The following is a 27,415-nucleotide window of genomic DNA, read 5'->3' as shown; positions in this document are numbered from 1 at the left end:
AGGTAGAGGGACTGCCAACGGCAAATCTGAAGCATTCAGCTGCAAATACCAGTTATAGAAACAGATGGATATAACTGCTAAATCAGAACCTGACATGATCTCAAGGTCAAAAACCTCACACTGAACACCCACATAGATGGCAAAGGTACAGACAAGTTTATAGGATACAGTTTCAGGTGTATCAGTGAAAACAAAAATTAATGCTTTTTTGAACTAGTATTCGAAAAAATGCTAGTTTAGAATATTAAGGCTAAACATTAAATAGCAACTTCCAGACCCTTGATACCTCATTAAAGAAATTGTGATTCCAACATAGCAGTTCTCAAAATATGATGCTACAGCAGATATAATCCAGTTCAGAAATACTCCAAATAGGAGTATTTCTGTAGGCCACTGTATCGTTCTGTCTAATAAGTGGAAGGTAAATGAAGGAAAAAAACATTTCTTCATTATTTTTTTTTCTCAGTTTGATCACAATATGATCACGAATGCCCTCACCACAGTCCAGTTTTCTCTTAAAATTAAAGTCTAACCAATGCTAATAGGTCCCATAGAATATCAATGTACAGAAGCATGTAGAAAATATTTAATAACTACATAAGGCAACGGTTGTTTGCAAGGATGGATCTCCATTCTGTTTCACAGAGGTAATAATCTTAGTTGGTAGGCATAATGCAGGCAGTACAAGAATCACAGAATTTTCTAGGTTTGAAGAGACCTCAAGATCACCCAGTCCAACCTCTGACCTAACACTAACAAGTCCTCCACTAAACCATATCACTAAGTTCAACATCTAAACATCTTTTAAAGACCTCTGGGGATGGTGACTCCACCACTTCCCTGGGCAGCCCATTCTAATGCCTTACAACCCTCTCAGTAAAGAAGTTCTTCCTAAGATCCAACCTAAAACACCCCTGGCGCAACTTAAGCCCATTCCCCCTCATCCTGTCAGCAGGCACATGGGAGAATAGACCAACCCCCACCTCACTACAGCCTCCTTTAATCTACTTATAAAGAGAGATAAGGTCACCCTTGAGCCTCCTTTTCTCCAGGCTGAACAAGCCCAGCTCCCTCAGCTGCTCCTCATAAGACTTGTTCTCCAGACCCCTCACCAGCTTCGTCGCCCTTCTCTGGACTCGCTCAAGCACCTCGATGTCCTTCTTGTAGCGAGGGGCCCAAAACTGAACACAGTACTCGAGGTGCGGCCTCACCAGAGCCGAGTATAGGGGGACGATCACCTCCCTAGCCCTGCTGGTCACACTGCTTCTTATGCAAGCCAGGATGCCGTTGGCCTTCTTGGCCACCTGAGCACACTGCTGGCTCATATTCAGCTGACTATCAGCCTATACTTCCAGGTCCTTCTCTGCCTGGCAGCTTTCCAACCACTCATCTCCCAGCCTGTGGCTCTGCTTGGGGTTATTGCACCCCAGGTGCAGGACCCAGCACTTGGCTTTGCTGAACTTCATACAGTTCACCTCAGCCCATTGGTGCAGCCTATCCAGATCCTCCTGCAGAGCCTTCCTACCATTGAGCAGATAAGTACAACCTTGAAGAACCTTCCTACCCTCAAGCAGAAGTACAAGAAGAATGCATAAGCACAAGCAAGGTTTAATCACAGGGTTCTACATAGCTTGGAGTGGGGAAAAAATACAGTTTTTGGAAATCTACATAAAATTGATAGAATTTCAGGTCTTGTGATCAGGTATTCTCAAAAAAAAAAAAAAAAAGAGAGAGAGAGAGAAAATAAAACCTTGGCCAAAAAAAAAAAAAAGACAAAACACATCTGAAATCCTCTTGGATTCAGAGTTGGCAGCCTCTGCCTCTGAAAAGGAGCCTGTGTGGACGTGCAGGTCTTAGCATCTCCAACAATAATTATCCAGAAAGCAACGGAAATGTGAAACCTTCACTGTAGAAAAAGCTGAGGACAATACTGTAAAGACTTTTTGGCAAAGCAATGCAAGAGATTGCACTGAGTTTTATTCTGCTTTTCTGTGAATAAGAATTAAATCTTTTGAATGAACTGCCCATTATTCTGCCACAACCATTATTTTCTTTTTAAAGAAAAGAGAGAGAGAGAGAATTGTCTTCTGCCAAATTCAATGATCTTTTTCTTTCACAGAAGTTTGAATTTAGTACCATTGAAGCTATTTTTCTTTATAAAGAGAGAGCAGGGTAAGTATTGTATGGCTATTTTTAACCTTCTAGTATCAACAGAATTTATTAAACTATCTGTTCCATGTAATTAATTTCTGTAGATCAAGCTGTTCTAATAGGCCTGTTCTCCATGTTTCCTTGCTGTGTGCACAGAACTCCCAATGACATTAATGAAACACAAGCATGTGATTTGAGAGAAGAGTATGTCTCATGTCATTTTGAGCAGAAAGAGTTTGTCACAGAAACCATGTCATGCAAACACTAAGCCTCACAGTAGTGGAAACTACTGTTTCTCAATCACATTTAAACAAAGCATTTTTTCACGTGTGCCTCATAATTGGACTCTTTCTGTTAAAAAATAATCATAATGCATCTCTATTGCTGTGTTTCCACACAGGAAAGGTGTTTTTGAAGTGCTATTTTCCTATTTTTCCCTGTAGCATCAGTAATTGATTCATGCCAGCAATTGTTTGGGAAAACACAACATGCATAATTTTGTTTAATAAACACAGAATATTTTTGACCCACAAATGTCACCTCCAGCTGATGACATAAAGAAGCAAGTTCTGCATTTGCAGAAGAAAGTCCATCTATGCTGTCACCCGTAAAAAAAAAAAAAAAAAAATACATTCCAAGGACACAGCAGTGTTCCCACCCTGCCCCCTGACACAGGGGAGATTGAAAATGTTATCAGCTTCAATTAACATGGAAGGGCCTTTAAAAACAATAAAGTAATTAGACACGTTCATGAGAGATAATTATGTCATGTAAGGATGAGCATTCCCAGAAGTGCTTTTGGCTCCATTAGAAAAGAACATTTCTCCTCTCAAATGAATTTCACAGACATGCAAGGTGTGGGAAAATGGCACCATTCTCATCAGTGTTAAAAGCATATGATACGAATGAGGTCTCCAGCATGGCACTGACAGCAATAAATTATCAACTGTGTGTTCTGTTTTCTGAAATGGACTCAATTTATCATTTTATTGAAAAGGTTCCATTATGCTAATGTCTTATAAATTCACTTTTGGCTGTTGCTCGAAGGTGAAGAGGGGATATCAATTTTTATATAGCAAACTTGGGCAGTATTGCAGCAGTGAGCTGTCAAGGGTTAATAACCCTATCAGGAGATGCAATACACATATGAACAAACTTCCATGGACTTTGTAATGGCAAATTTTTATAACACTACTGGAAGCAGAGTAACTAGAATACTTTTCTTAAGCATGGCTATTTTAAAGGAATTTTTGACAAAATTAGCAACAGTTAATTGGTGGGGTGAAAACTCCCTCTGTTCTCCAATTATAATCCATGAATTGACATTGGAGATTGTTTAGGAAGTATTGTTTCAAAGAAGGTCAAATTAAAAGGAACGCTATTATTGTTCTTGTCAATTTATCCAGATCGTAGACATGAAGGATAATCAGACAGGGGTTATTACTTACAAAAAGAAATACTCCTCTAAATATAACATTATATAATATGGAAACTTGCTTTCTTTTGGATACAAAACAGGTAAGTATTGAAAAAGGAGGAGAACTAGATTGAGATAGACAATTGGTTTGATCTCGTAGAACAGCTCTTTTCTGTCTGAGATGTGACTAGTATCCACAAAACCTCTTCCATACTGTGCATCAAATACAGAGTATTGTTTCAGAAACATTATGATGTTATGAATAATTTTTAACTGGAAGCATTTTCTTTGGGACTTATATGCCCTTACATTCAAACATAGTAATATAGCATTCACAAATAAAATACAGCAGCTAATCAAGAGGCAAAATTTAACATATATACGGATAGAATTTTAGTATGTATTAGCAGCTGAAAATGAGTAAGTGTAGCTAGATCACCACGACCATTATCTCCATTGGTCACCAATAAATATCATTCTGGATTTCAGAGCTCCAAACATGGATCACAGTTTGAGAATTTCTGCAATGCAACATTTGCCAATCAGTTTGGAAACTCATTAAAAGCTTCATTGAAGTTATCATTCAGTCCAGAGCAAATATTCAGTGAGATTGATTTAAAATGAAATGTAATGTCACTGCGCTATATGAAAAGAGTATATGAAGAACTTATGGTCATAGTCTTATCTTAGTACACACCTGGATTTTCCTACTTCAGATGCACATACTTAAAATATTCTTACCTCTGAAAAACATATTGTAACATTGTAATGACACATTCAGGAATAATGTATAAGCAATTTGTGTTAAATATATTATATCAATGTGATCACCAAAGGGATAAAGATGTGTATAGTTGTGCACAGGAAGCATCTAAGGGACAAAAGGTTGCAAAACAAAACAAAGAGCCACATGATACTGCAAATGGGCAGAACATCTTGCAGGTATGGAATACCGAGGAAGAGTAAGCAGTAAGGGATGTCCCTTTTGTTAAGTGAACAAATTGTATAAAAACATCAAGCGTGTGTAAGAAAGATGGAGAGGAAGGAAAACAAGTCTATTTCTGTTCCAGAATCTCTTGACAAAGAGATTTCAGGCCTGATCATCTCAATTTTGGTGATTACAAGGCACATAAGCCTCAGCTCCATGGTATTGTATACTGACAGAAAATTTAGGATATATGTTCTAACAGTTAAATTGTTTTGTATATGTAACGACTGCATTGTGCTAATTATTAACAATGTGCTGGAGATAACCAAAATGAGTAGTTAATGCATGGACTCTCTAAAGTTTTCTTTTAAAGTTTAAAATTTGCCTTATTTATCAGTCTTCTAAATACTCCATCACAGTGATTTCTGCTCAGTTTCAACTGAATTGTACATACAGTATACTCACCCAGTGTGTAATGAAGACAAATGCAGCCATGCTTCCCAGAAAGTATTTGTCAAAATCAGGACTAGTACATTATTGCTGAGTTAGTACTTTGTTCTGCTTTTCTAAAATAAGTAAATTAGTTCCTTTCCTTTTCAGGATATAGATTGATCCTCAAATTGATTTTGCATTTCATATTTAAAAGTTTGTAAAACAATGCATTTTAAAAACTCTGAATCAAATGTAGACCAAATCACAATATACAGCATAATGCATTTTCATTTCCATCAAAAGTGGCTTAATCCTAATACAAAAGTAAACTCTAAGAGCACCAAATCTGAAAATACCATAGTAACCTAAATAGTTACTTAAAAGTGCCTACTGAAACAATACGTTGGTTTTAATGAAATAATTTATTGCTTTTTCTTGTACAGCAATATGAATCTTATTCATATGAATGTCTGTCTAAAGAACTACACTAAGAACCATGTCACCACCTTTAAATGGTGCATTAATATTTCAAGATATTTAAGAGAGGTTGGTGTACGTACTCTGATCACTTGTTTTTAGAATAAGATTTGGATAACTCTGGAATAAAAAGGACCAAATTACACAATGCAAATTCAACAGTGCCCTCCTCAAACTATTGATTTACAATACCATGGATCTAAAGTACATTTAATTCATTAGATTATTTTATAATTAATCCATGAATGATTTGTACAAAGATGCCATGGGAAAAAAATCTTTACACTGACTAATTTCCCACTTAAAAATGCAGCTAAATGAAAGCAGAGAAATGTGAGGAATATTTTTATTTTTTTCTAAAGGAAGAGTAAATTTGTAGACATTTAGTTTTCTGACACAGCAAAGCAGAATTAGGTCATGGGAAAGTAAGTTCATTGTTGTACTTGTCTTAGTTTTGTCTAGTTCAGTTGCTAAATGCTTACAGAGCTCCATGTCTGAGAGTATCAATACAGATGCTCTTGCGGTGCTGGAGGCCATTTTGGTTGGATCAGCGCTCACATTTTGATGGCATTCTCAGAAAGAGGATAAGAAAAAGCTGCAATTCTACTTCTTATTCTACGGGTATTCAGTCTAATGCCAATGGGGAGGTGGAGATGTACATTTTAGAAAAAAATGTTAAGTAATTTTAAAATACTTCAGGAGCTCATTTACTTCAAACAAACCAGACAAAAAAAATCTTATCCACTTAGGCTTTTTAATTAAAAGAATCATAATAAAAAATAATATCAATTGCAGAGCACAGAAATGTCAATGTACTATCAACAGAGTACTATTTAAAAAGTGTTCATATACTGTCAGCAATACCCTCAGTTATTTATTTATTTATTTTTATTTCATCAGAGCTTTTCTTGGAAGTATGCAGAGTTCTTACTACCCAAACCCTAAGTTCTATATTTTCCTTCTAAAAGCTTCTGCCTGTGTCTTTCACATAATGGATTTTACATAGACCTGAAAACAGTTTGTCACTTCATGTTTTTAAATAATAACAACACTGAGGTTTTGCTAATGACTTTTACCTGCCCTAACTTGTATTTGTATTATATGCGAGGACAGCTGTTTTTAACCAATGTTAAGTTTTGGCAAAGCATTTTTCTAACTAGATGGAAGAGAATCAATTGCTCTTTTTGCTAGAATTTACAGCTTGGCCCACCTAAGTCAATATATACCAGTAGCTTATTTACTCTTCTGTGAAAAGGGGAAACATAAGGGGACAGAGAAGAATTGCATGCAAGTATTTTTAAAAGGCTAGCTAAAGAACACCAGCATATGCTAGGGAACAGACCAGATAAGTGGTATTTAAAAGTTGTAAAGAGAAAGAGCTGAATAATGACGAGCACATTTAATCGTCCAGACAAAATAATAAAGCTGTTTATAATGGAATAACACAGGAATTAAGTAGATAACAACATCAGTATAAGTTTACAGAAAACAAATGTTGTCAGACTAATTTGTTTTTGTTTGTTTGTTTGTTTTTGAGGTCAAAAGTTTGCTTGACATAAATAAATAAATAAATAAATAAATAAATAAATAAATAAATAAATAAATAAAATGCCTGTATTTATTTTTAAATGGTCAAATATGGAGAATTCATTATAAGCCAGGATAATTTGCATCAGTGGTTAATTTCCTGGCAACTTAAAATGTGTGTTATTTATATTACGCGGCTTTCAGTTTCAGAGAAAGCTTAAACCCGCAAATGTCTTCTAAGATCAAAGATTTCCCTGCCATCAGATCTTCACTCCCATGAATGTCACATGATTATACCATGTAATCAGGACCTGCCCTTTTGTATTTTTCTTGTGACTCTTCCCTTGAACCATTTAACAGTTGTTTTTTTCAGCAGCTTTCCCGAAGTTTACACATCAAAACGGTGCATTGTATTCCAGTTGTAGCAATTCAAGTGCCAGAAGCAGAGGTAAAGCATACTTCCCATTCCACCCAGAGTTTCCTGTTTATACACCCAAACATCGCATTTGTTTCTTGGACCCATGATCATGATGCATGCCTATATTCAGCTGATGAGCCCTTATGTTTTTCAGATTCAATGTTTCTCAGGCCACCCTGTTCATTTATTTACAGACATGCAACTATTATGGATTTTTTTATTTTTTGCTCATATCTTGTTTATCAAAGCACCGTGTCTGAGATACAGGGCAGATTCTAAATTAGGTGAGGGTGAAGTAGGATGAAAGTCCTGTCCTGAGATTTTTTTGCATGCTTGTTAGAAATCATGCAAGGTTTTATTCAGCAGATGGAAAAAAAAATGCACTGCTATTACCTTTGTCTGAAAAGAGAGAAAGCATGGAAATCCTTGATTATTTATATCCATTTTTATATTATTTTCAGCCTTATATTAACAGCCTTAACAGGCTGAAAATAATATAAAAATACAATATTTAATAATATAAAAATACAATATTTATAAGATGGTTCTCCAGGCAAATCAAGGTTTGCTTTCATTACTCACCACTAAGGTGAGGGGCGAGCAGGGAAGAGGATGTCCTGTTGTGTTCTCAGATAATGACCCTTATCTGAGACAGGATGCCAGGCTATAAGGGCTTTTGTCTGATCAAATGCAGCAGTTTATAGTACATAAGTGCCTATACTACATAAGTGTACTTACATAATAGCAGTACAATATAATAAGAATTCTCTCTCCTGGATTCTCTGATACAGTTCTACAATTTGAACTCCATGTATTCAAATACCTGAAAAATACTATTTTTTTCACACAAAAGCTGAAAAAAAAAGCTTCTAAGAGAAGCTTTTATTATGCAAAAGTTATGCAAGAAACTTTGTCTTTGTAATTCAAAGGTGGGCAAAATAAAACAAAAGCAAGGCAAGGGTTATAGTGTCAGAATCCTGTGGTAACAAACATAAATACCTTAGACTTCTGAAATAGATGTGGCCTCTTACCAGTTACTGCTACAAGTAAAAAATAGTTGTGCAGCTTGTTAGACTAAATAATAATCAATTAATCAATCCTTTGCCTCTAAACTGTGGGTTTAAATTTGCCCTCCATTCATTGTGTGTGATCTATCACACACAGAAAAAGATAATGCTTGGTTTTACTGGATAGGTTTCTATTTTAGGTAAATCACTGCAACAGCCATCCACCTTCTAAAAGAATAGCTTTATAAGTATCATTGAAAGTGGCAGTGGTGGCATATGCAGCCCTCAGCCACTCATTTCCACGACTGTTACTCATCACAGTTGTGTCAAGACAAATATTTGCTACACAGTAAAGTTGACTGAAAAACTGGTGATTTATTTTATTTTATTTTATTTTTCTTTATGGATCATTTTAAACCTAGACTAGTCCTTATCTCAATTAATTTTATGACTACAAACTAACCCACGCCAAGTCCTGGTAACAACAAAACCATAAAAATCCTCCATATTGGACAAAAGTGGTAGAGCAGAGCAGAGGCAAGGCCAAGTATTCATTGTGAGTGTCATAACAAGCCAAGGAGAAGATAACAGGCCTTTAAAAAATACTTGTTACTAATATCCTTCCAGGCACAACTGTCGTCATTATAGGTGGCTCTTTGTTTTCTTTTCTTTTTTTTTTTTTTTTTTTCCAGTATCACAAAAAAAAACTGTTTAACTTAATCAGAGATAAAACTAGTCAACATATACTCTACAAATTATTTTTTTTCCCACAGCTGTTATTCTGCTATGAAAATATTTGCTGCAACAGAAGATGCCTATCAGTTGGAACTTCTCTTCACCAGATTTGTAAAGTCCAGGAAAAATGTACTACATTAGCAAATTTTAAAATGCCTTACACCTATATAAAATATTCTGTAAAGTCAAGCATAATTATTAAGTCCATGTAAATATAATGTACTTTAGTGAAAAAATAAATAAGAAGTAGCATTAAGAATCTCACACATTTGCCTTGACTTAGATGGTAGGCCCAGCCTGAAACTCTGTCCCCAGCTTACCAGATTTAAATTGGAATGCACCCCTTTTATCTCATTATTCATGCAGAATGTGAGATATGGATCATTAAGCTGGGCACTAATTTGTTCGTAAACTGCATTCATTCATCATTACTTGGCAGTGAGAGGCTGATCAAGTCAGTTGTGGAGCACTTCTCTGACCCTCCCATGAATTGTATATTTTCTCCATGAGTTACTTAAAAAATTCTCTAAAAATTATTTTAATAGTTTTAGCATCTGTTATGTTAAGCATGACTATTTTTGTGTTGAGTTTAGTGACAGAGGTATCTCTGTGTCATATTTACAGATTATCTTTCCTTCTCTGGACCTATATGTTTGGTATTATCTTCCACATCACATATAAGGGGTATTTTGTATATTGTTCTTTCCAAAAAGACATCTTTGATGGACTACTACCACAAATCACCAGAGCCTAGTATTCCATAGAATGATGCTTCTTCACTGGGGACAACACATTTTTCAGTAAGTTTTAGTCAGACTGTGTGTGTAGGAGGGCGTTACTCTGGGAAGATCGAAGTAGTAGCTAGGATATTCTTACATTTCCTTCTGACTGGGACACATCTCTCCAAAACCATTTTAAATATTACAGCACAATCCATTTATGACACTTAACTTGTGCCTCAGATGATTGCTCACAATGAAGAAAAAATATGCTTCATAATAATTTGGTGGGCGAAGAACTACTCAAATCCACAGTATGAATCATCATCATATTTTGTGCCAGCTATGTTTTTATAAATAGGAAGCCCATTGTATAGAAATATTTTTTATAAAGTGTATGGGAATGAAAACATTACAACAGATTGGGAATTAAACACATTTCCAATGTAAAAGTTGCCCAATATTCTAGTTACGGAAACTTCTGTTATGGAAATTTTAGAGGGACTATTTTTTGCTTGCTCATAGACCACTTTTTTGCTTGTTTTTGTGTGTGTGTGTGTGTGGTTTGTTTTTTCTTCCAGCTTATTTGTAAAAATATTAGCATATTACAAGTTAGAGCCAGGAACAACAGAAGAAATCACTGAGTTTATCCACTAAGCAAAATTATTTTGCTAGAAGAAGCATCAGATGCTTATCACCTCTTAATATAGCTGCTTAAAAAAAAAAAAAAAAAAAAAGCTAAAAGCCATATGTTATGCTTTTTCCTCTGTAGTATACAAGTGTTCACACTAAGAAGAAACTTACAAATTTGGGTCTATGTATTGAAAAGTACCAAAGTGCTGATTTACCTGACTTTTCAGAGGGAAGAGAAATGCTGGGCTTTGTAGTATCCAGAATAACAGCCAACCCTGCAGACAGTGATGGGAGGATGCTAGAACTGAGATCTACGCGAGTTAGACTTTCAGATTCTCTTTCCAAGGTTTTTAGAATGCCTCCAGCATGCTTATTTTCTGCTTCATCATTCTTCTGACTGCTCTTCTGTGGACTCTGAACAATATGAACGATACTCTGTTGGGTCAGGTCACAATTCTGCAACACAAAACCAAAACCCCAATAATTAATAAAATAAACAATTATGGCATAAGGGACAAAATCCCTCTATCTCCGACTTGTTATTTGTTAAATGGTCTCTAAGCCTTTTTGTGTAGAATTTCAGTGTGCAGTAATGGAGTTTAAAGGAAAGTGACAAGTGTAAATTGCTAGAATTAGGATCACTTGCATTGGCAAAAGGGTCACAACACTTACAAAAATTCTAAACATTTAACAAGGAAATGGTGGACCAGAGCCAACAGCTCTAAATAAGTCTGGTTTATTGGCACAAAGTAAAAACTCCAGAGAGAACACTATTAAATCAAGTGCTAAGTGTATTCAACACATAGAATGCATTTGTACAGATAATGCTCATACAAAGTCTTCATATAGTAATTTAGGGTCAATTTGACAATCACAAAGAGTTCATGACCAAGGTTCTCCAAAGCGTCTTGTAAACAGAAACAGGGATGATGATGCTGCTGATGGAAACTGATACCTATTTCTTTTCTTTAATGTAATTTTCAATCTAAGTCTGTGTTTAGATGTCTTGTTTGCTCCAGTCTTTTCTGGTAAAATAACAGGATCGATAAATATTAGCCCAGTTGGCCATATGCACAAGTATTTCTTCATTCTCAGTTCTCATCAGAGAGAGACTTACGGGGAGGGACTATTTATCAGGGAGTATAGTGATAGGACAGGGAGTAATGCCTTTAAACTAAAAAAAAAAATAAAATGTAGGTTTCAATTAGATATAAGTAAAAAATTCTTTACTCAGACAGTGGTGAGACACTGGAAGAGGTTGCCCAGAAAAGTTGTGGATATGTTCAAGATCAGGCTGGACGGGGCTCTGAGCAACCTGGTCTAGTGGGAGGTGTCCTTACCCGTGGAAGGGGGTTGGAATGAGACGATCTTTAAGGTCCCTTCCCACCCAAACCATTCCATGCTTCTATGATTCTGACTCTTAGTCAATCCTTAGAGATCTTATGTCTTAGAAAAAAGCAAGCTGAATATGGATTCTATGAAAAGTTTATTTATGATAAGTCAGGATAGAAGTCATATTTAGCTTGGTGTTTTCCGAACACGGAATAGGAATGCAAAATGTTACATTAGAACTAGCAATTGCAGAGCTTTCAGTTGACCTATAATTAATGAGGGCCTTTCAAGAAGGACTTACATTGATCCTTCCACAGCACATCTTGCAGCAAAAATTATTCTATTTTGGGTGATACCTCCTGGTGATCCAAACCTAATTTTCCACTGTGATGAGTGAACCACATATAATGTCAACCTACACAGAAATAAGCTTGAAATTCCCTCAAGAAAATACATTTCTAACTGTTCTCAGCATCATTAGGTTGGTGATTTCTCCAATGAAACATCAAGAAAGATAACAGAATACATTCTGGAGGAACAGAAAGAAAAAAATTGAAGCATTTGTCTACATATCTAGAAAATAATTTTGGTTCTTTTTAATAGTTTGTATTTGCAATTATTACATTCACATTGAATTGCAAAAGATTCCTCTACAGACATTTTAGTGCTGTTTATAGTTTTCTGTCCCACCTTCTCTTCCATCACTTTTTATCTCCTGGTCTCATAATTTCTGTTTACTGGTTTTATTTCACACGGTCTAGTACGTTATTACTCCATGCTTCCCTCTCTACTTCTTCATTCTTATGTAATGCAGTTCTAAAAGGTGAAAATCTGTTTTTTAACTTGAATTTTCAATAAGATACTCTTCCCTTAGTGAAGCAGTAGTCAGCCAGTAGAGATTTTTCAGAGCAAGGACTCTGCAGATAATATTCAAGTAAAGTAGCTGTTAGATTTAAATATTATGTTGACATTAAAGGTCTCCTTTATGTACAACTTGTTGTCTCTAACATTTTCATAATATACACTTAAGATATAGCCACTTAGATTTACTTTATCACAAAATTTATTTTTGTGTTAATAAATGAAATTTATTAACACAAAATCAAAACTCCATTGTCACTCTAAAATTCTCCAACACAGAATACTGCATAATATTAGAGTATGGAAATTAATAACCTATGATAAATTAATAACTAAATTAATAACCTAAGAGAATGAGGAGCTCCAAAGTAGTTTGTTCAGTTACAACTGGAAATACAAAGGGAAATAGGTAAATATAAAACTTGCAACCTTGAAAACCCCTTATCAGCTGTCAGTCAGTCAAACCATGTTCTAATTAGTATCTTTTCTGGCAGTTTAGCTTGCTTAAGCAAAGCCTGTCCTGCCTTTTTCTACTTTTTCTCATTGTCTTTCTTAGTGAGAGAGATCAGGATAAGAATATCACCAAACAGTTGCCAGACATAGGGTGATTAATGCTTTATAGCAGACTACATTTCATGGACAGCAGATGGGCTAGGTCCACAGAATTCAAGCTATTTCTGTAAGTTTTTAGATTTTGCCTTAGGTTACTAATACAACACAAATCTAAGGTATAATTGTTTATGTCAATGTCACTTCCATTTTCTTCATGAATTTGTTTTATGCCTCAGGAAACATTTTTTCTGAGAATACCTATTATTAATCATTCCAGAGATATTGCCTTAGTTGTTGATACAAATTAATGCCTGCAATCCATACTCTAAAGAAAAATACTGTAAGCATATATTGCAGATTATGATCTACTTCCATAAGACCAAAGGGAGAAGATCCAGAAGTAATGAAACCCCGTATTAAGGACTGTGTCTTTGCAGAGGGAGGTTTTTGTCCAACTTGGACAAATTAATTCATAACAGAGGAAAATGAAACTTTTTTTCATCCAAACTATTTTGCTTTCATATTCTTTCTGACTTCTCAAGTTGAATTCACAAGGCTAAATCAGCACACCCTTAGTGAATAACAAGATATTCTTTGGTGCTGCCAGCTGTGGGCTGACTGTAAAGCCATGGGGGAATACTGAGCTAACTCATGAAAAGGGAAGAGATGACTGTGTTTCAGTAACCCTGAAATCGTCTGGTTCTGACAGATTTCTGCTTGACATCTTTTTGACAACATTCTTTGATAGTAATATCAATGCCAAAGGAAGTATTCTCAATTGAAAAAATACACAGCCCACTAGAGAAGTCATATTACCTTTTCTGAAGTACAAAGCATTTTAATTTTGAAATCTTTAATTTGAAGAAATACTAGACAAGAGAATATTTTTAATTTGAAGGTGGATTTGAATTTTAAAAAGCAAATTTCTTCCAGAATTTTGTCCTGAAAATGATATTGAAATATTTTCATTTTATGTTAACCACTAGCGTTTTTAGTTTTGTTCTGTTTTTCCAGTGGAAGATGAACTGAAAAAACAAACAAACAAACAAACAAAAAAAAAACAAAAAAAAAACAGTTCTTCAAGCTCCACTACCTAAAATCCAGTTAAAACTCTTCCTGTTATCTGAGGAGCAACCTCCTTGCCCATGAAACCCTGGGCCTGTAGAGTGGAATCAACAAGTTTGCCTAATTCCTGCCTATTTAGATTTAGCAGATAGACTGCCTGATGTTACTCAGCAAGAGATTCACACAAGGCAAATGCTCAAGAAAACTTATTTTAAACTCAAAGGAAAGATCAACAGGAATCAAAATGCTGGCTTTCCAGGTAGGGTTTATCTTAATAGTGCTGCATTTCAGTATCAGCTGAGAAGGTACGGGGAACATTTTTGTCTAATTAAACTGCAGAATGAATAAAATACTAAAAAAAAAAAGCTCTCCAGAGTGCTAATAGCACAACATACCTCTTCAAAGCAATAGGAACGATGTAAAAGTGCAGGGGACACAGCAACTTTATTGGAAAAATCTTTTCCCATGGATAGTGTAAAGAGATTAAATGTGACCTTCTAAACATGAAAAAAAAAATATGCATAATGCACATGAAGTTCCTAGAAGACAGAAAAATAAACCCACCAGACCTCACTGTATTGTTGCTGTAACCCTCTCACAACCCAAAGACAAAGACCAAGTCTCAAAAGCAGCAGATATGGAAAGGAAATCTGTGGGAAGGATAAAAATACAATTTATATCCCCCAACCTCAGATCAAATGACTCAAATCTGATGAAAGCAACTGAAAAAAAAAAATATATATATATATATATATATATATATTTCATAGGGAGCAAAAGCTTAAATATTAATGCATTTCAAAATTGAGATTAGGCAAAAAAAAAAAAATACAGATTTAATATTCACAATCTTTTGAGCCATGATGGCCTAAGAAGTAGGAAGCAAAATTTGCAAGAAGACTTAACATCTTTTATTTAACTAGTTGATAAAGGAATAAAAACTAAACAAGCTTTTGGGCTCAGAGAACCTTACAGCAGGTCACAGCAAGGGGAAATATGAAGGGAAAAATAATGACTCTATTAAAATAATGTAGCAAATCAACACCCTAATCTGATATTGCCATCTATTTGTGTGAATTCTGTCTGCTGAGTAGCAGTGAACTGATTATTGCTCCACATAGAGTGGGTGAAAAAAGCCAGTGCACCACTGGGCCTAAATCACACAGACCACTTAGTGTTTAAATTCCAGCAATCTGAAACTACTTACGATTTTATGATGCTATGGAATATATCTATAATTGACTTGAGTTCACCTTTTAAATGTTTTCAGAGTTATACTTCACTGTACTTGTTTAGTATTTAGAATATTGTGGGTGCTAAGCAACGCTTCAAAATAGAAGGAAAAATAGATGTATTGCTCAAAGTACCACATACTCAGATAAATGTAATGAAAAGGCAGAAAACCCTTCACTTAGCAGAATCATAGAATCATAGAATATCCAAGTTGGAAGGGACCCACAAGGATCATCAAGATCAACTCCTGGGTTTCCAAAGGACCACCACCCCCTAAAAAAAAAATAATTATCATATTTAGTGACGGATAAAGTGACCCACACTGATGAAGTTTAACGCCTTCAGAATTGTGCTAATTTGACACTGTAAAGACTGTGAAACTTTCATCCTAAAACACAGACATAACAGCATTAAAAAATAAAATAAAATAAAATAAAATAAAATAAAATAAAATAAAATAAAATAAAATAAAATAAAATAAAATAAAATAAAATAAAATAAAATAAAATAAAATAAAATAAAATACTTCTCATTTAGAAAGACCTAATCTGATGCTAAGGTACTATAATTAAGATATAGAATCTGCTTCTTACTGTTTGAGAATGATGAAGGCAAAATAATTATTTTTGCATAACCAAATCTAGTTTAGTGGAATTCAGGAAAATGCTCCTGTGTAACAAATCGGGGCCATCCTATTACCTTCCAGAAAAATTCAAGTTCTGTAAAGTTGTTACAGTCCTGATTGTGCTTACCAACTGATAATTCAGGATCAGTGCAAACTGCAAGCATAGGAGCAATACTGACATAAATTGGTTTCTCTCTCATGTTTTCTCTTCCCTGAGACTGAACTTTCTGAAGACCTCTGTGAAGACTGTTTCTCTCTCATCTGCAAGTGCCAGGTGAATGGAAGAAACTCCATCTAGACTTTGTGAGGAGAGAAGATGGTCCTAAGTCCTGAGGCATTCACTTAAAACCATAAATCATATCGTTGCTTTGAATATCAATGTGGAAAATTCCTCTTCTTGAAGCTTGCTTCTTAGCTTCTCTCAGGTACCTTTGTATGTAGTGTTACACAAAAAAGGGTTAATTCATACACATTTAAAATAAGTTGCATTATTTTAGTGAACATAACAATGCAAGTTGGACAACAGGGAATAGACAGGCAGATAGTGATTTAATACATCTCCCCCAGCTAATTGCCCCTCTGTGTAGCAGGAAGCCTTGATTGGACTTTATAAAACATAAAATCCTTTGACTGACAGCATAAAATAATAGGTCATATACTACAAAGTTTCTGCTCTGAATGACACTCTTTGAAGGGAAGTTCAGGTCTTAAAATTTTATACTGACTAGTTCCTTAACGAGTTAATCATTTGCCAGAAATATTTAACCCATCATTCTTAAACTTCCTCAAACTAAATTTAAAGTTGAATTCCCTCTCTCTTCTGACTTAAGGATCACTTTATGTTTCATTTCTATCTTTCTCATATTGTAAGACACAAAATTTAATGTTAATGTTGTGGCTCAATGGAAGGAACACAGACATAATTCTAGTTAGCAACTTTGCAGGATTATTATATTTTGTACATAACATAGAACCTTCACAATGCTGTACCACTGTTTGCAAAGGGCATTCCTATTACCACGACATTATTAATGCCGCAACTATTCTTGAATATAGACCTTCTAGCACAAATTCCCAAATGAAAAAATAATGCTTAAACTAAGTAAAAATATTTTATAGGCAACATTTCAGACAGTTTGCAACATTAAAAATATGCACTAAGTTTACTGTAACTACCTTTAAAGTTCCCGTTAACGATCTGTAAAAGGCATAGAAGGTGGCCAAACTTTTTCATGTTATGTTTAGGAAGCTGTTAGTATCTCAACAATGACATTAAAAACATATCATACCGATACAAAACAGAAAAGAAAAACAGTAAAATGAACACTAAATTCAGGTGACACTTTTCTCCTCAGTAAAGTAGCAATTTTATTTTATTTTTTTTTTCTAGTAATTTCATGTACTGTGTGCTAAAAACAGCAGGTAAAACTGCAATTTATTTTAATATCTGTATAGAAAGTAACTGATCAATGAAAAGTTTATGATACTACATTAAAAATGAATACATTCAAGTTTTTGTGACTGTTTGCTTTCCTCATAAATGCAGTTGATTGAACATCATTATATATTATGTTTAGCAGTGAACTACCTTATAGAACTTTTACTCTGTAAAGGTGTCATCTTCATATGTTACCTACATGTAAATATTAAAACAGGAAGGCTCATTATTTACAAGGCTTAGACAATCTTTTCTATTGCTCTGATTTCTTGTCAGGCCACACCAAAAAAGAAGAATTATCAAGTGTATATTGTAAAATGGTTTCATGAATTACATTTTAGACACTTTTTTTCTGGGTTAAATGGTGGCAATAGGTACTTAGTTCAGAAAAAAATAAAATACTAATCATAACCCAGCACGACTAGCAGACTGCAGCATGCAGAAAAAAGTCACAGAATGGAAAATGTGGGTGAAAAACAAGCATTTTTTAAGCAGTAGTAATTAATTCTCATTATGCAGGTGGCTGCTGGCTGTAGAACAGCATCCAGGCTCTCCCCATCCTTGGGGACTGTGGACTACATGTTTGAATAATGTAAATTTTAATTCTTAACTCCTCTTCCCTTTAAATCGTCTTAACTTTTCATAAGCTGTCAGCCAGGTAGAAGCTGCCAATCTAGCAACACTTTTCTGTTTTCAGTTGGCATGTACATTAAGGAAAGCATTAGTGAGCTTGCAAGGCATAAGCATAAAAGTGGCCTCACACTGACACCTAATCATGGGAGGCCAAATTATCCAGGACATAAATGAGACATAAATCATGTCTGAAAAAGTACAGAGTCACTTACTCTGAAAATCTTCTAGAGAGCTCAGTTGTCCCTCACACTGAACTGGAGACTATTGTGGCAGCTATTGGGCTACACAAAAGAATTTGGGAAACTTCCTTCTCCAAAGTGTGCTGGAAAAATTAATATATATAGTTATGTCTGTCCTGTGGAAAGTAAAATTTCATATGAATTTATTGCCTAGATTTAATAAGCTATAAAGATGTATTTCAATTACTTCAACTAGTCATTCACAGCCATCTTTCTCATGTTTTATGGCCAGTGTCTGGTATTCATTGTAACCAAAGAGCACTTGAGTCTTCTACTTACCCCTGTGTATACAACTCTTCATCAGTTAGAGATATGGGATCAGCCATAAATAAATCCCAGTGGACATCCTGTGCAGGTTTACTTCATAACTTTTTAACCCACTAGTACAGCCATACACAAGAAATCAAATATTTTCCAGAGCTTTCCCTGATTTTACCAGAAGGCTTGGTTTTAGTCCTAACGTTACTATGGCGGGTGAGAATAGTCCTAGAGTTGACTTCTAGCAGATACCCTGCTATTAAGCAGGATAAACAAACCTGCTGGACGTTGCTAGAAAATCTATGGAGTGCAAAAAGTCTAGCAGAACAGCTGACAGCTAACTGGATTTGACTTTATGGTAGAAGAGGCTGGGAATAGAAGTATAATTCAGTATGTTACAAAATTGTTATCTTATAGATTCTTCACCATTTCAAGCTGTAAGAAATATGACATATTAGAAACTGCTTGTATGTAACAAGTGGATCCCTTGAAGAACACCAACTAACAAACAACAACAAGCACAGAAGACAAGATGAATACTAAAAAGATATAAAGAATTAAAATTGCTGTAAAATGAGATTTTTTTTTTGTTTTACTTTTAAGCAATCTGAGTGGTTTTTGTTTTATTTTAAAAAAGGACTAGCATAAATGGAAAACGTGAAACGTGTGAATCCAGACTCATTCTGCTAAATAACCAACCTGTATATTAAGTTTGCCACTGTAAAAGGGAGGTTAGAAAGCCCTGTTGAGTCACAGATGAAAGATGTTTTTGAACATCAGAACAAGAGAATCATGACCCATGAAAAAGATAAAACCTGCCTTAGGAGAGTGCTTTTATCCTTACCTTGAAAAAAAAAATATCTATTTCCCCCTGAGGTCATTCAATTTTAAGATAGAAATCTTCAGTGATATATCATCAGCTATGATAGGGAAGTTTAGTATCCAAATTATTAAGACAAACATGGTTCTTGAAAATTAATTTGAAGACGTTTCATATCATTGCCATCTCTCTTCTGCATACATTCAGTTTGCAACATGTCACATGCTTTTTATAGATATGTCACAGATGAGTTCTAACTCTTACTTTGAACGTCCAAAAAATCTGGAATATTCAGATCTTTTCACGTGGATGAGAAATTTTAAAATTTGGATTCAGATCAAGACTAAGATTCTGAAAACACATGCAAGGCAACCATAAATTTATGAGCACTCGTGGGGAAGGGACATGTGCTGTGAAATTCAGTTGTACCAAGGCTTCAAAAATTCCTCAGGCTACATCTGTATCAGCAAGTAATGCGGGCCAGCAGAAAGAATCCGCTCTCTGCAGCAAAACACTTGGTAATGAGCATCTGACCTACAGATGGGGAGGGAGGGAGAATTAGGTTTTGGGGCAGGTTGTTTCTGGTTTTGTTTTAGTTCAGATAGCCTCTGGTCTCACCTTATTGACTGTATGCTCTTTTGCAACTGGGATGCAGTAGGTCCTGAAATTCATCTGCCCGCTTAATTTCATTAAAAAGGCACCAAGTTAATTCACTTTCAAACTAAAACAGTAGTGTAAACACACCATAATTGCCTAATTCTGAGCTCCAACCAAAGGCATCAGCAGACCCATTTCATGTTATATGAGAGCAAGGTATTTCCATAATTAAAAAGTATTATTTTTTATTAAAATTGACGCACAAAACAACTGGTAAGTCACAGACTTTTGTGCAGTGATTTGCTGAACATTGCATTTATTGAGGATTATAAATTGAGACTGAAGGAAATAAATAAAGGTACCGTATAATGACTAAATGAAGATTAGTAAATGTATTTTGCCTTCTGTTCAGAACAAAACCCTTCTGTGTTTGACCATTTTTTCTTACCAGGTTGAGATTTGACAGGTTTTACAGCAATTCTTAAGAATTTTTTTCTACTGATGTGTCTAGTAAAATCATCATAATAGTTTCTTGAGAGGTTCAGACACGGTTTGCCTAGTTAGATCCACTAAAAATAGTTTTTAATATATGTATTATTTTTAAAACAATTGTCTTGTTAATGGTTGTGCCAAGAAAGCATATAAACTCCTGTGAATCTACCTTAGCAATGGGAATCAAACCTTATAACACTGGACTTGGAAACCATTTCTGTTCTACAGCACAGACAGAAATTTTAAAGCTGAAAAACAGGTAATTCAACCACTAAATAAAAGGAAAAAAGAAGAGAGAGAGGGGAACTAGACAAAGCCATTGACTGCCACACTTCAATACGAAAAAGCATAGAGCCTACCAGCAAGGCTTCTAGCTTTCTGTGAAAAGGACTGTCATGTCAGAACACAGCAAGCATCATCCCTGTCTTTTAGCACTCCTTTTATCATAGTGGATGGGTATTCCAATGGTGAGGTGCACATCTTTTTGTTAATTACTGTTTCATGGTGCGAGAATACTTTGTGACTTCAGCCAGGGACCAGTTTAACAGTTCTGGAGCTTTCATCTCACTGAGAAGTAAGAGCCAACATTGTTCTTATCCCTGCAAGGATCAACACTGTAACTTGTGGTGCTAAGGCTACATTTTCAGCTTCCTAAAGCTCTTTGATCTCGTCGAGTCTCAACTGAGGTCCCTCTCAAAAAGTTACTGAGAACATTCATGCTAATGACAAGCACATTTCTATGTTTTTTGTTTTGTTTTGTTTTCTTCATTTGTCTTTATCCTCTACGCCTTGAGTGGGAAAAGAGCTGAAGTGAATTCAGTGATATATCCGTTTAGAAGCACATAGCTAAGAGGGATGTGGAGCTTATAGTCACATTTTTATCAGCATGCACTCAAATGATGCTAGAGATGGATGGCTGTAATTAATAGGTTGTAAAACTGGAACCCTTACAAGAACAGGCTAAATTGTCTCCCTTACTTCAAACAGGCTAACATTGGATTTGAAAACAGAAAAGATGCAGAAGAAACAGGAATAGGTGGGTTTGCTTGGATAGGGAGGATAGGATAGGATCTGGGAGCTTTCCTGTGTTTCTACCAAGGGAAGGAATTTCTTTTATTCAACAATGAGATACTTGTGTAAGTTAAACACCAGGGATGGCAGGTAGATAGTTTTTACTCTGCAAATTTCAATAATACATTGCAGATTTTATCTCTAAAATGCATGGAAAGATGTATTTTTAACTTCAGGTAAAGGACTTAAGCTAAGTTCACCTGGGTTCTAGTACTAGCTGTACTCCCTCTCAAGCTTTTGGGTAAATCTGTACCTGCAACAATTCCTCTACTTCAACTTTTTTTTTTTTTTTTTTTTTTTTCTTCTATACCTGTAAATGCAAGCTGCTTTAGGGCACTTGTACATTTTGAAAGAGGTTGAAGTCATCTGTGCCAACATTGCTAACGGATCTAAGAGTACCTAGAGAGCCCAAGGTACAGGTTATCTGAAAACCATCTTGATCACTGTATAAGCTGACTTCATCCAGTATACAGAAAAAAAAAAAAAAAAAAAAAAAAGATTTAGACAACTGGGAGATGATGACCATGCTTGTTCCACAAGAACCCTTGAGACTGTAATTCATTTACTGTCTGAAGGGGTCAAAGTTTTTTCTTCATTAAAGCATGATGCAAAGGCAAAAGCTTTCATCAATTTTTTGGAACCACGAAAACAAGTTCTATTTTGTTGGCATTTTAAAACATTAGAAACCCTTTTTATTGCTACTATTTCTAGATTTTATTCTGGCTGCATTATTTAACCTGGAACTCATTTTCTAACATTGAAAACTGTGGTATATGTGCTACTGTCAGTATTCATATTACTTAAATGAAGTAGGAGGGCTTGGTCCTGTTTGCTTGCATGGAGATGCTAAATCAGGAAGTCATCTGCACCCAACAAGTTTTTTATCTCCCTATCACGACGTGTCTCCACTGACTGGCTGACCAGGGTTGGACTGAGTACATTTGAATTTAGCATGGTTCAGGAGGTTTATAGGTTTATGATCTTAGACTTTTTTTTTTTTTTGAAAATGACAAAAAGGGCCATGAGAAACATGAGCCTATGATCCTAGTATGGACTTAGGAAGGAACACTGAAATGCCCCTCTGTAAAAAAAGAGCAAAACAGAATACAGCTAGCACCCAGAGCCAAACTGCTGCTCTTGCTGACTTTAGCTACTGCTGTGTGATGTGACTGGCTTGTAGAAATATAGGAAATAAACTGTTCTTACTTTAATAGCACGTACTGCTCTAAAAAGTATCAGATTAAAGCACTAATTGGCATTCTTCTTGTCAGTCAGTACAGAGACCCACATTTAATTGGTGCAAGCTAAACCACAGTCATTCCCAGATGTGAACACTAGAAATGAAGTTTGAACTATATTAGCAACCTAATGGGAATAAACTTGGAAACCACCTCTTTTGACTTTAAGATACACAAAGGACTTCACAGTCCTATGTTGACAGTGCATGAAACCCCTAATTCAGTTTAAGAGATGAAATGTGGTAGTTTAATATAGAAATGGAATTACCACTTGTGCTATAGTTTTCTTTGCTATCAAACAACAAATTGATTTTGTGAGTTCGAAATAAATAGAGAACTCGTCATTGAGATTCATCTTGATTCTGGAAGAAAGAACCTATGCAATATCGGTTTATGATTGCAAATGGTGGAAGTGCCAAAGCTCCAGTGGCTGATCACTCATCCACATTACTGCAAAGTACCTCCAAGAATGTACCATGTACGGTACCTGTAGTGCAAATTCAGACTGCCCATGGCCCCTGGTTTCTGAATGCCCCTCACCAGAACCATTCTGGGGCAAGGCAGCCACCCAGCCAAAACAGACAAGTCCTTTGTCACCTTCCTACATGCACTTCCAACCTCTTGCCTGGCCAACAAGTCACATACGGGATTTTAGGACCAGAGACTGCTGATCCTCATGCCATAGGCAGTCCCTTGACCACAGCTACACTTTGAGCATAGGCATATACCTGCATCAGGTCTGCCTCCCTCCACACAAAATAATGCACACCCATCCTCCCAGCTAAGAGCTGGGACACCTCTACCATAACTATCATGGAGAGTCATGCTAACAAGTGCTAATTCAGAAGGTGGAGGAGCATGGGACATGGACACAGCCGAGTGCTCATTGTGAGCTTGGAAATTCAATTGTCTGTGATCATCTGAGCATACAGGTAAAATATTTACATTAATACCACTCTTTAAAAGGAGCATGTTCTGTAAAAATTAATGCAAAATTACAACTCACATGGCAAATCCTAGGTATTAATTAGGTATAACCTAATTGTATCTGACTTCATTTTCTTTATTAATTTGCCATAGTTTATATTCCTGTTGGAACTTTTCTACATAGAAAATTGTTCTTATTTTTCACCTTTAAAGATGCAGCCAAAGGGCACTCACAAAAACTGTAGAATTTTGCTCTGTAAATCTTTGTATCTAAAACACTTGCTTGTTTCTGTATGATCCTGAAAGATCATACAAATTCCATTATAGGGATTCAGTGTTCCTAAAGATGAGACTATCATACTTGCAAAACTCTGCTGTCATTTTCTGACAGCAGTGACCAGTGACAATTCCCCCATTTTTACTAAGGAAAAAAAAAAGGGGGGAGTAAAAAAAGCAAATAATAAATGAATAATAAATGGATAAATGTGTATTTCCCATATTATTTTCTAAAATCTTAAAAAAAAATTGCTGTTCAATGTTTGCATTAGTCTTAATATGTCAACATTTCAGAAGCTGTGGCACAATAGAGACATAGTGGGATTAGGAATCCTCTGCCAGAATCTCCCATCCAGGACATGTGCAAAACTAAAACGATTATCAAACAGACTCATCTTAGCTTGGCTCAGTACAAACACTGATGCACCAGTTATACAGAGAGTGCTGATATACTCACAAAGATAAAATGACACAATTTACTATTAAAAACTGACTTCTCATGATTAAAAATAAATAAATAAATAAATAAATAATAGTAATAATAATTTCAATTGGTTCCCAACAAGCTGCAGAAATCAGTGACTGATAGAGATGAAAACATAGTTACACATATTTAAGTTACACTTGAAGGTTTCTCTAAATGAATGAACATATGCAAATGTTTGAAGCCCAGGGGCAGCTGTTCCTTGCACTCAGGACATTTACATAGCTTTTCAAGCTAATATTTAATCTAGTATTCAGTAAAACATCATTAATTACTTTCATAAATTTCTAACATCCTGTGAGATGTTTTTTTTTCCTCTGAGCTGCAAAACAGTCTTCCAAAACCTTCTCCTCATATTAAGTGCAACAATTTTCACTGTACAGAGATTTTAACTGTAAGAAAAAAACAAAAAAAAAACAAAAAACAAACAAAAAAAAAAACAAACAAACAAACAAACAAAAAAAAAATCTTATTGCTTAATGCTGTTTTTTGTAGTGTTAAAGAACACAGAAATATTATACTTTGGCAGAAATAATTTGGGGGCAGCAGGGAATAGGAGGATAATGCCACAGAGGTCAATCAAAGAACTGCCATGCTTTGTAATAATAACTTGATGAGAAGAGAGGAACTTCCACACTGGATCACCTATATAGGTTTATCTAACTCACCGTCAATGGCTTCAAGGGAAAATTATAAGTAACTGCTGAAGGCAGTTCCAGCAAAAAATGCCTATGGAAGATTTATTTATTTAATTATTTATTTTTACCTAGCTTCTATAATGTTAGTGATGTTAGTGTGAAGATTCATTCATCTTCTAGTTGTTTGAGATATTTTTATTATTCTTAGACAGATATATACTTTTATAACAACTCAAAACCTCTAGGAATCCTACTGCCTTCAGTCTTCTAATAGCTGTAACTATGTTTGTCCTTAAGCCACACCAGTCGTGCTATAAACTCCCTCTACATCATACCCATAGAAAAATAAAAAATTCTCATCTACATTCCCTTCACAACTGTTCTTCTATATATGTTTATCATGTCCCTTTACCATTTTTCTCCCTCATGCAAACAGTTCAAGTCTTTCAGGATCTCCTCTTACAGAAAAGTTTTCTGTGGTACCAATGATTGTTTACGGCTAACAAGTCCCACTGCAGACAGTATTCTGATCTGACCTCAAGATCATCTGACCTACAAGATCATTGTAGTAGCCCTGCAATGTGCCAGAAAAAAAATCCAAAAAGTAGTAAGAAATATGGCAGCATATGCAATGCAAATGACTGAACAGTAAAACCATGTGGTGTAACATTAATGGATGATGCACCTCTGCTTCGTGGAATCCTCTTCTTCTTGCATTTTATATTCATTTTCCCATTTTTTTAAATTAGACATAAAATCAAATCCCACATGACACAAGAATTCTACAAGAATGTTGCAGAAATACCTACATAAGTAATTTCTTTTATTGATTTGAACCCTTTGGGTCTATTTCATGGATTAAAAAAACTCCTAAATAGGGCAGCCTGCCCTGGCACCAGTCAAAGTAATTTAACACAAATCTATAGAAGAGGATTGATCTTACTGAGCTTACCTCTAATGTGGTTTACAAATACTGACTCTTAGTGTGTTAAGTTAGGCACTCTTTGCTCTGAAAGTTATTTTTATGCCTACTCTCATACCAGATGGGCATCCAAGTATTTCATAAAAGATGACAGAAAAATTACACATAAAGTTGGAGAGAGGCAGACTAATATCAAAACAGAAAAAGAGGGGGATAGAAGTAATGAGTTTGCCTGAACCAATCTCGTATTTCATGACCTCATCATGCAAAAGCTGCCTATCAGTTTTGCAATAAGTAATAAATATTAAAATGATTTTTTCATGTCTTAGCAAAAGCTTCAAATATAAATTGTTTTCACAAATGTTTTCTCCTGCAAGCAATGAATGGTTCTTCATCAATCTTTTATCAAAAACAATCTTGTTCTGATTTCAGTCTTATAAGAAAATCTTCTCTCTCCCCTTTCTTGTTCTTTTACTTTTTTTTTCCCCTTTCTTGGTGGAAGTTACATGAATATCATTTTACACTTGACTGTAGATGCATCTCCATTGATTGGGAAATAAGACGTAAATCTGAAGGATGTATTGTATATAGCTCCAAATAACAGACAGATATGTAATGATTCCACCGTGCCTGATAGTTACAAAGAAGGAAAATGTGTGCATGTCCACACAAATATGTTAATATTCCTTTTTCTAAGAAATTTTTAATGCTTGTATGAAGGAGAGCTAAAAATAATCTGACTTTGATGGAGACCTTCCTGTTTGTGTTTGAAACTGATAAGACAGCAGTAATTGCAAATTTATCTGTTTTACTCAGGACACTGTAGAGACCTGAAAAAAAACAACAGATCATTTATTAAACTTTGTCCAACATAAGACAAAGCTGTTTGTCTTTTGCTGCACATATATAAATGGAATTGAACATAGACAAACATAAAACAGTGGTCACATACTTTATGAGCAGCAAAGAGGGTCATACCTCCACATATCCAGAGTAAAAGAGCCAACATGCAGTTGGCTAAACTCTATTATGTGAACTTTCACTAATGGTACAAGAAAAGAATCTGGTTCTGAACTATATTTTTCATACTTCACATATCAATTATCATTTTGATTATTTTGGTCTCTGAAATCTTTTTAAAAGCTTAAGTTATGGAGGAACTGCTGAACCATTTTTTGTTGTTGTTGTCGTCTTTTTCTCTCCCAAAACCACAATGAATGCAGCAAGCAAGCCAGCCTGTGCCATGTAGAGAAGAGTGAATAAAGCCTGA

At 35.2% G+C, this 27,415-nt stretch overlaps 1 protein-coding gene and 1 long non-coding RNA gene across 3 annotated transcripts in view; one reads left to right on the top strand and one right to left on the bottom strand.

Annotated features, from left to right (window-relative positions):
* Positions 1-27,415, bottom strand: part of PRKN (parkin RBR E3 ubiquitin protein ligase) — a 759,823-nt gene that overhangs the window by 512,972 nt on the left and 219,436 nt on the right. For both annotated transcript variants that reach the window (XM_068676962.1, XM_068676963.1), the window contains exon 3: positions 10,660-10,900. In XM_068676962.1, coding sequence (XP_068533063.1) covers positions 10,660-10,900 — 241 coding nt within the window. The remainder of the gene's footprint in view (positions 1-10,659; positions 10,901-27,415) is intronic.
* On the top strand, positions 7,003-10,555 carry LOC137854029 (uncharacterized). Its single transcript, XR_011094923.1, has 2 exons — positions 7,003-7,380; positions 9,131-10,555. It is a non-coding gene; the product is annotated as an uncharacterized lncRNA (long non-coding RNA).

Source organism: Anas acuta, chromosome 3, assembly GCF_963932015.1.
Source record: "Anas acuta chromosome 3, bAnaAcu1.1, whole genome shotgun sequence".
Classification (NCBI taxonomy): Eukaryota; Metazoa; Chordata; class Aves; order Anseriformes; family Anatidae; genus Anas; species Anas acuta.
This window is presented reverse-complemented; position numbering and strand designations above follow the sequence as displayed.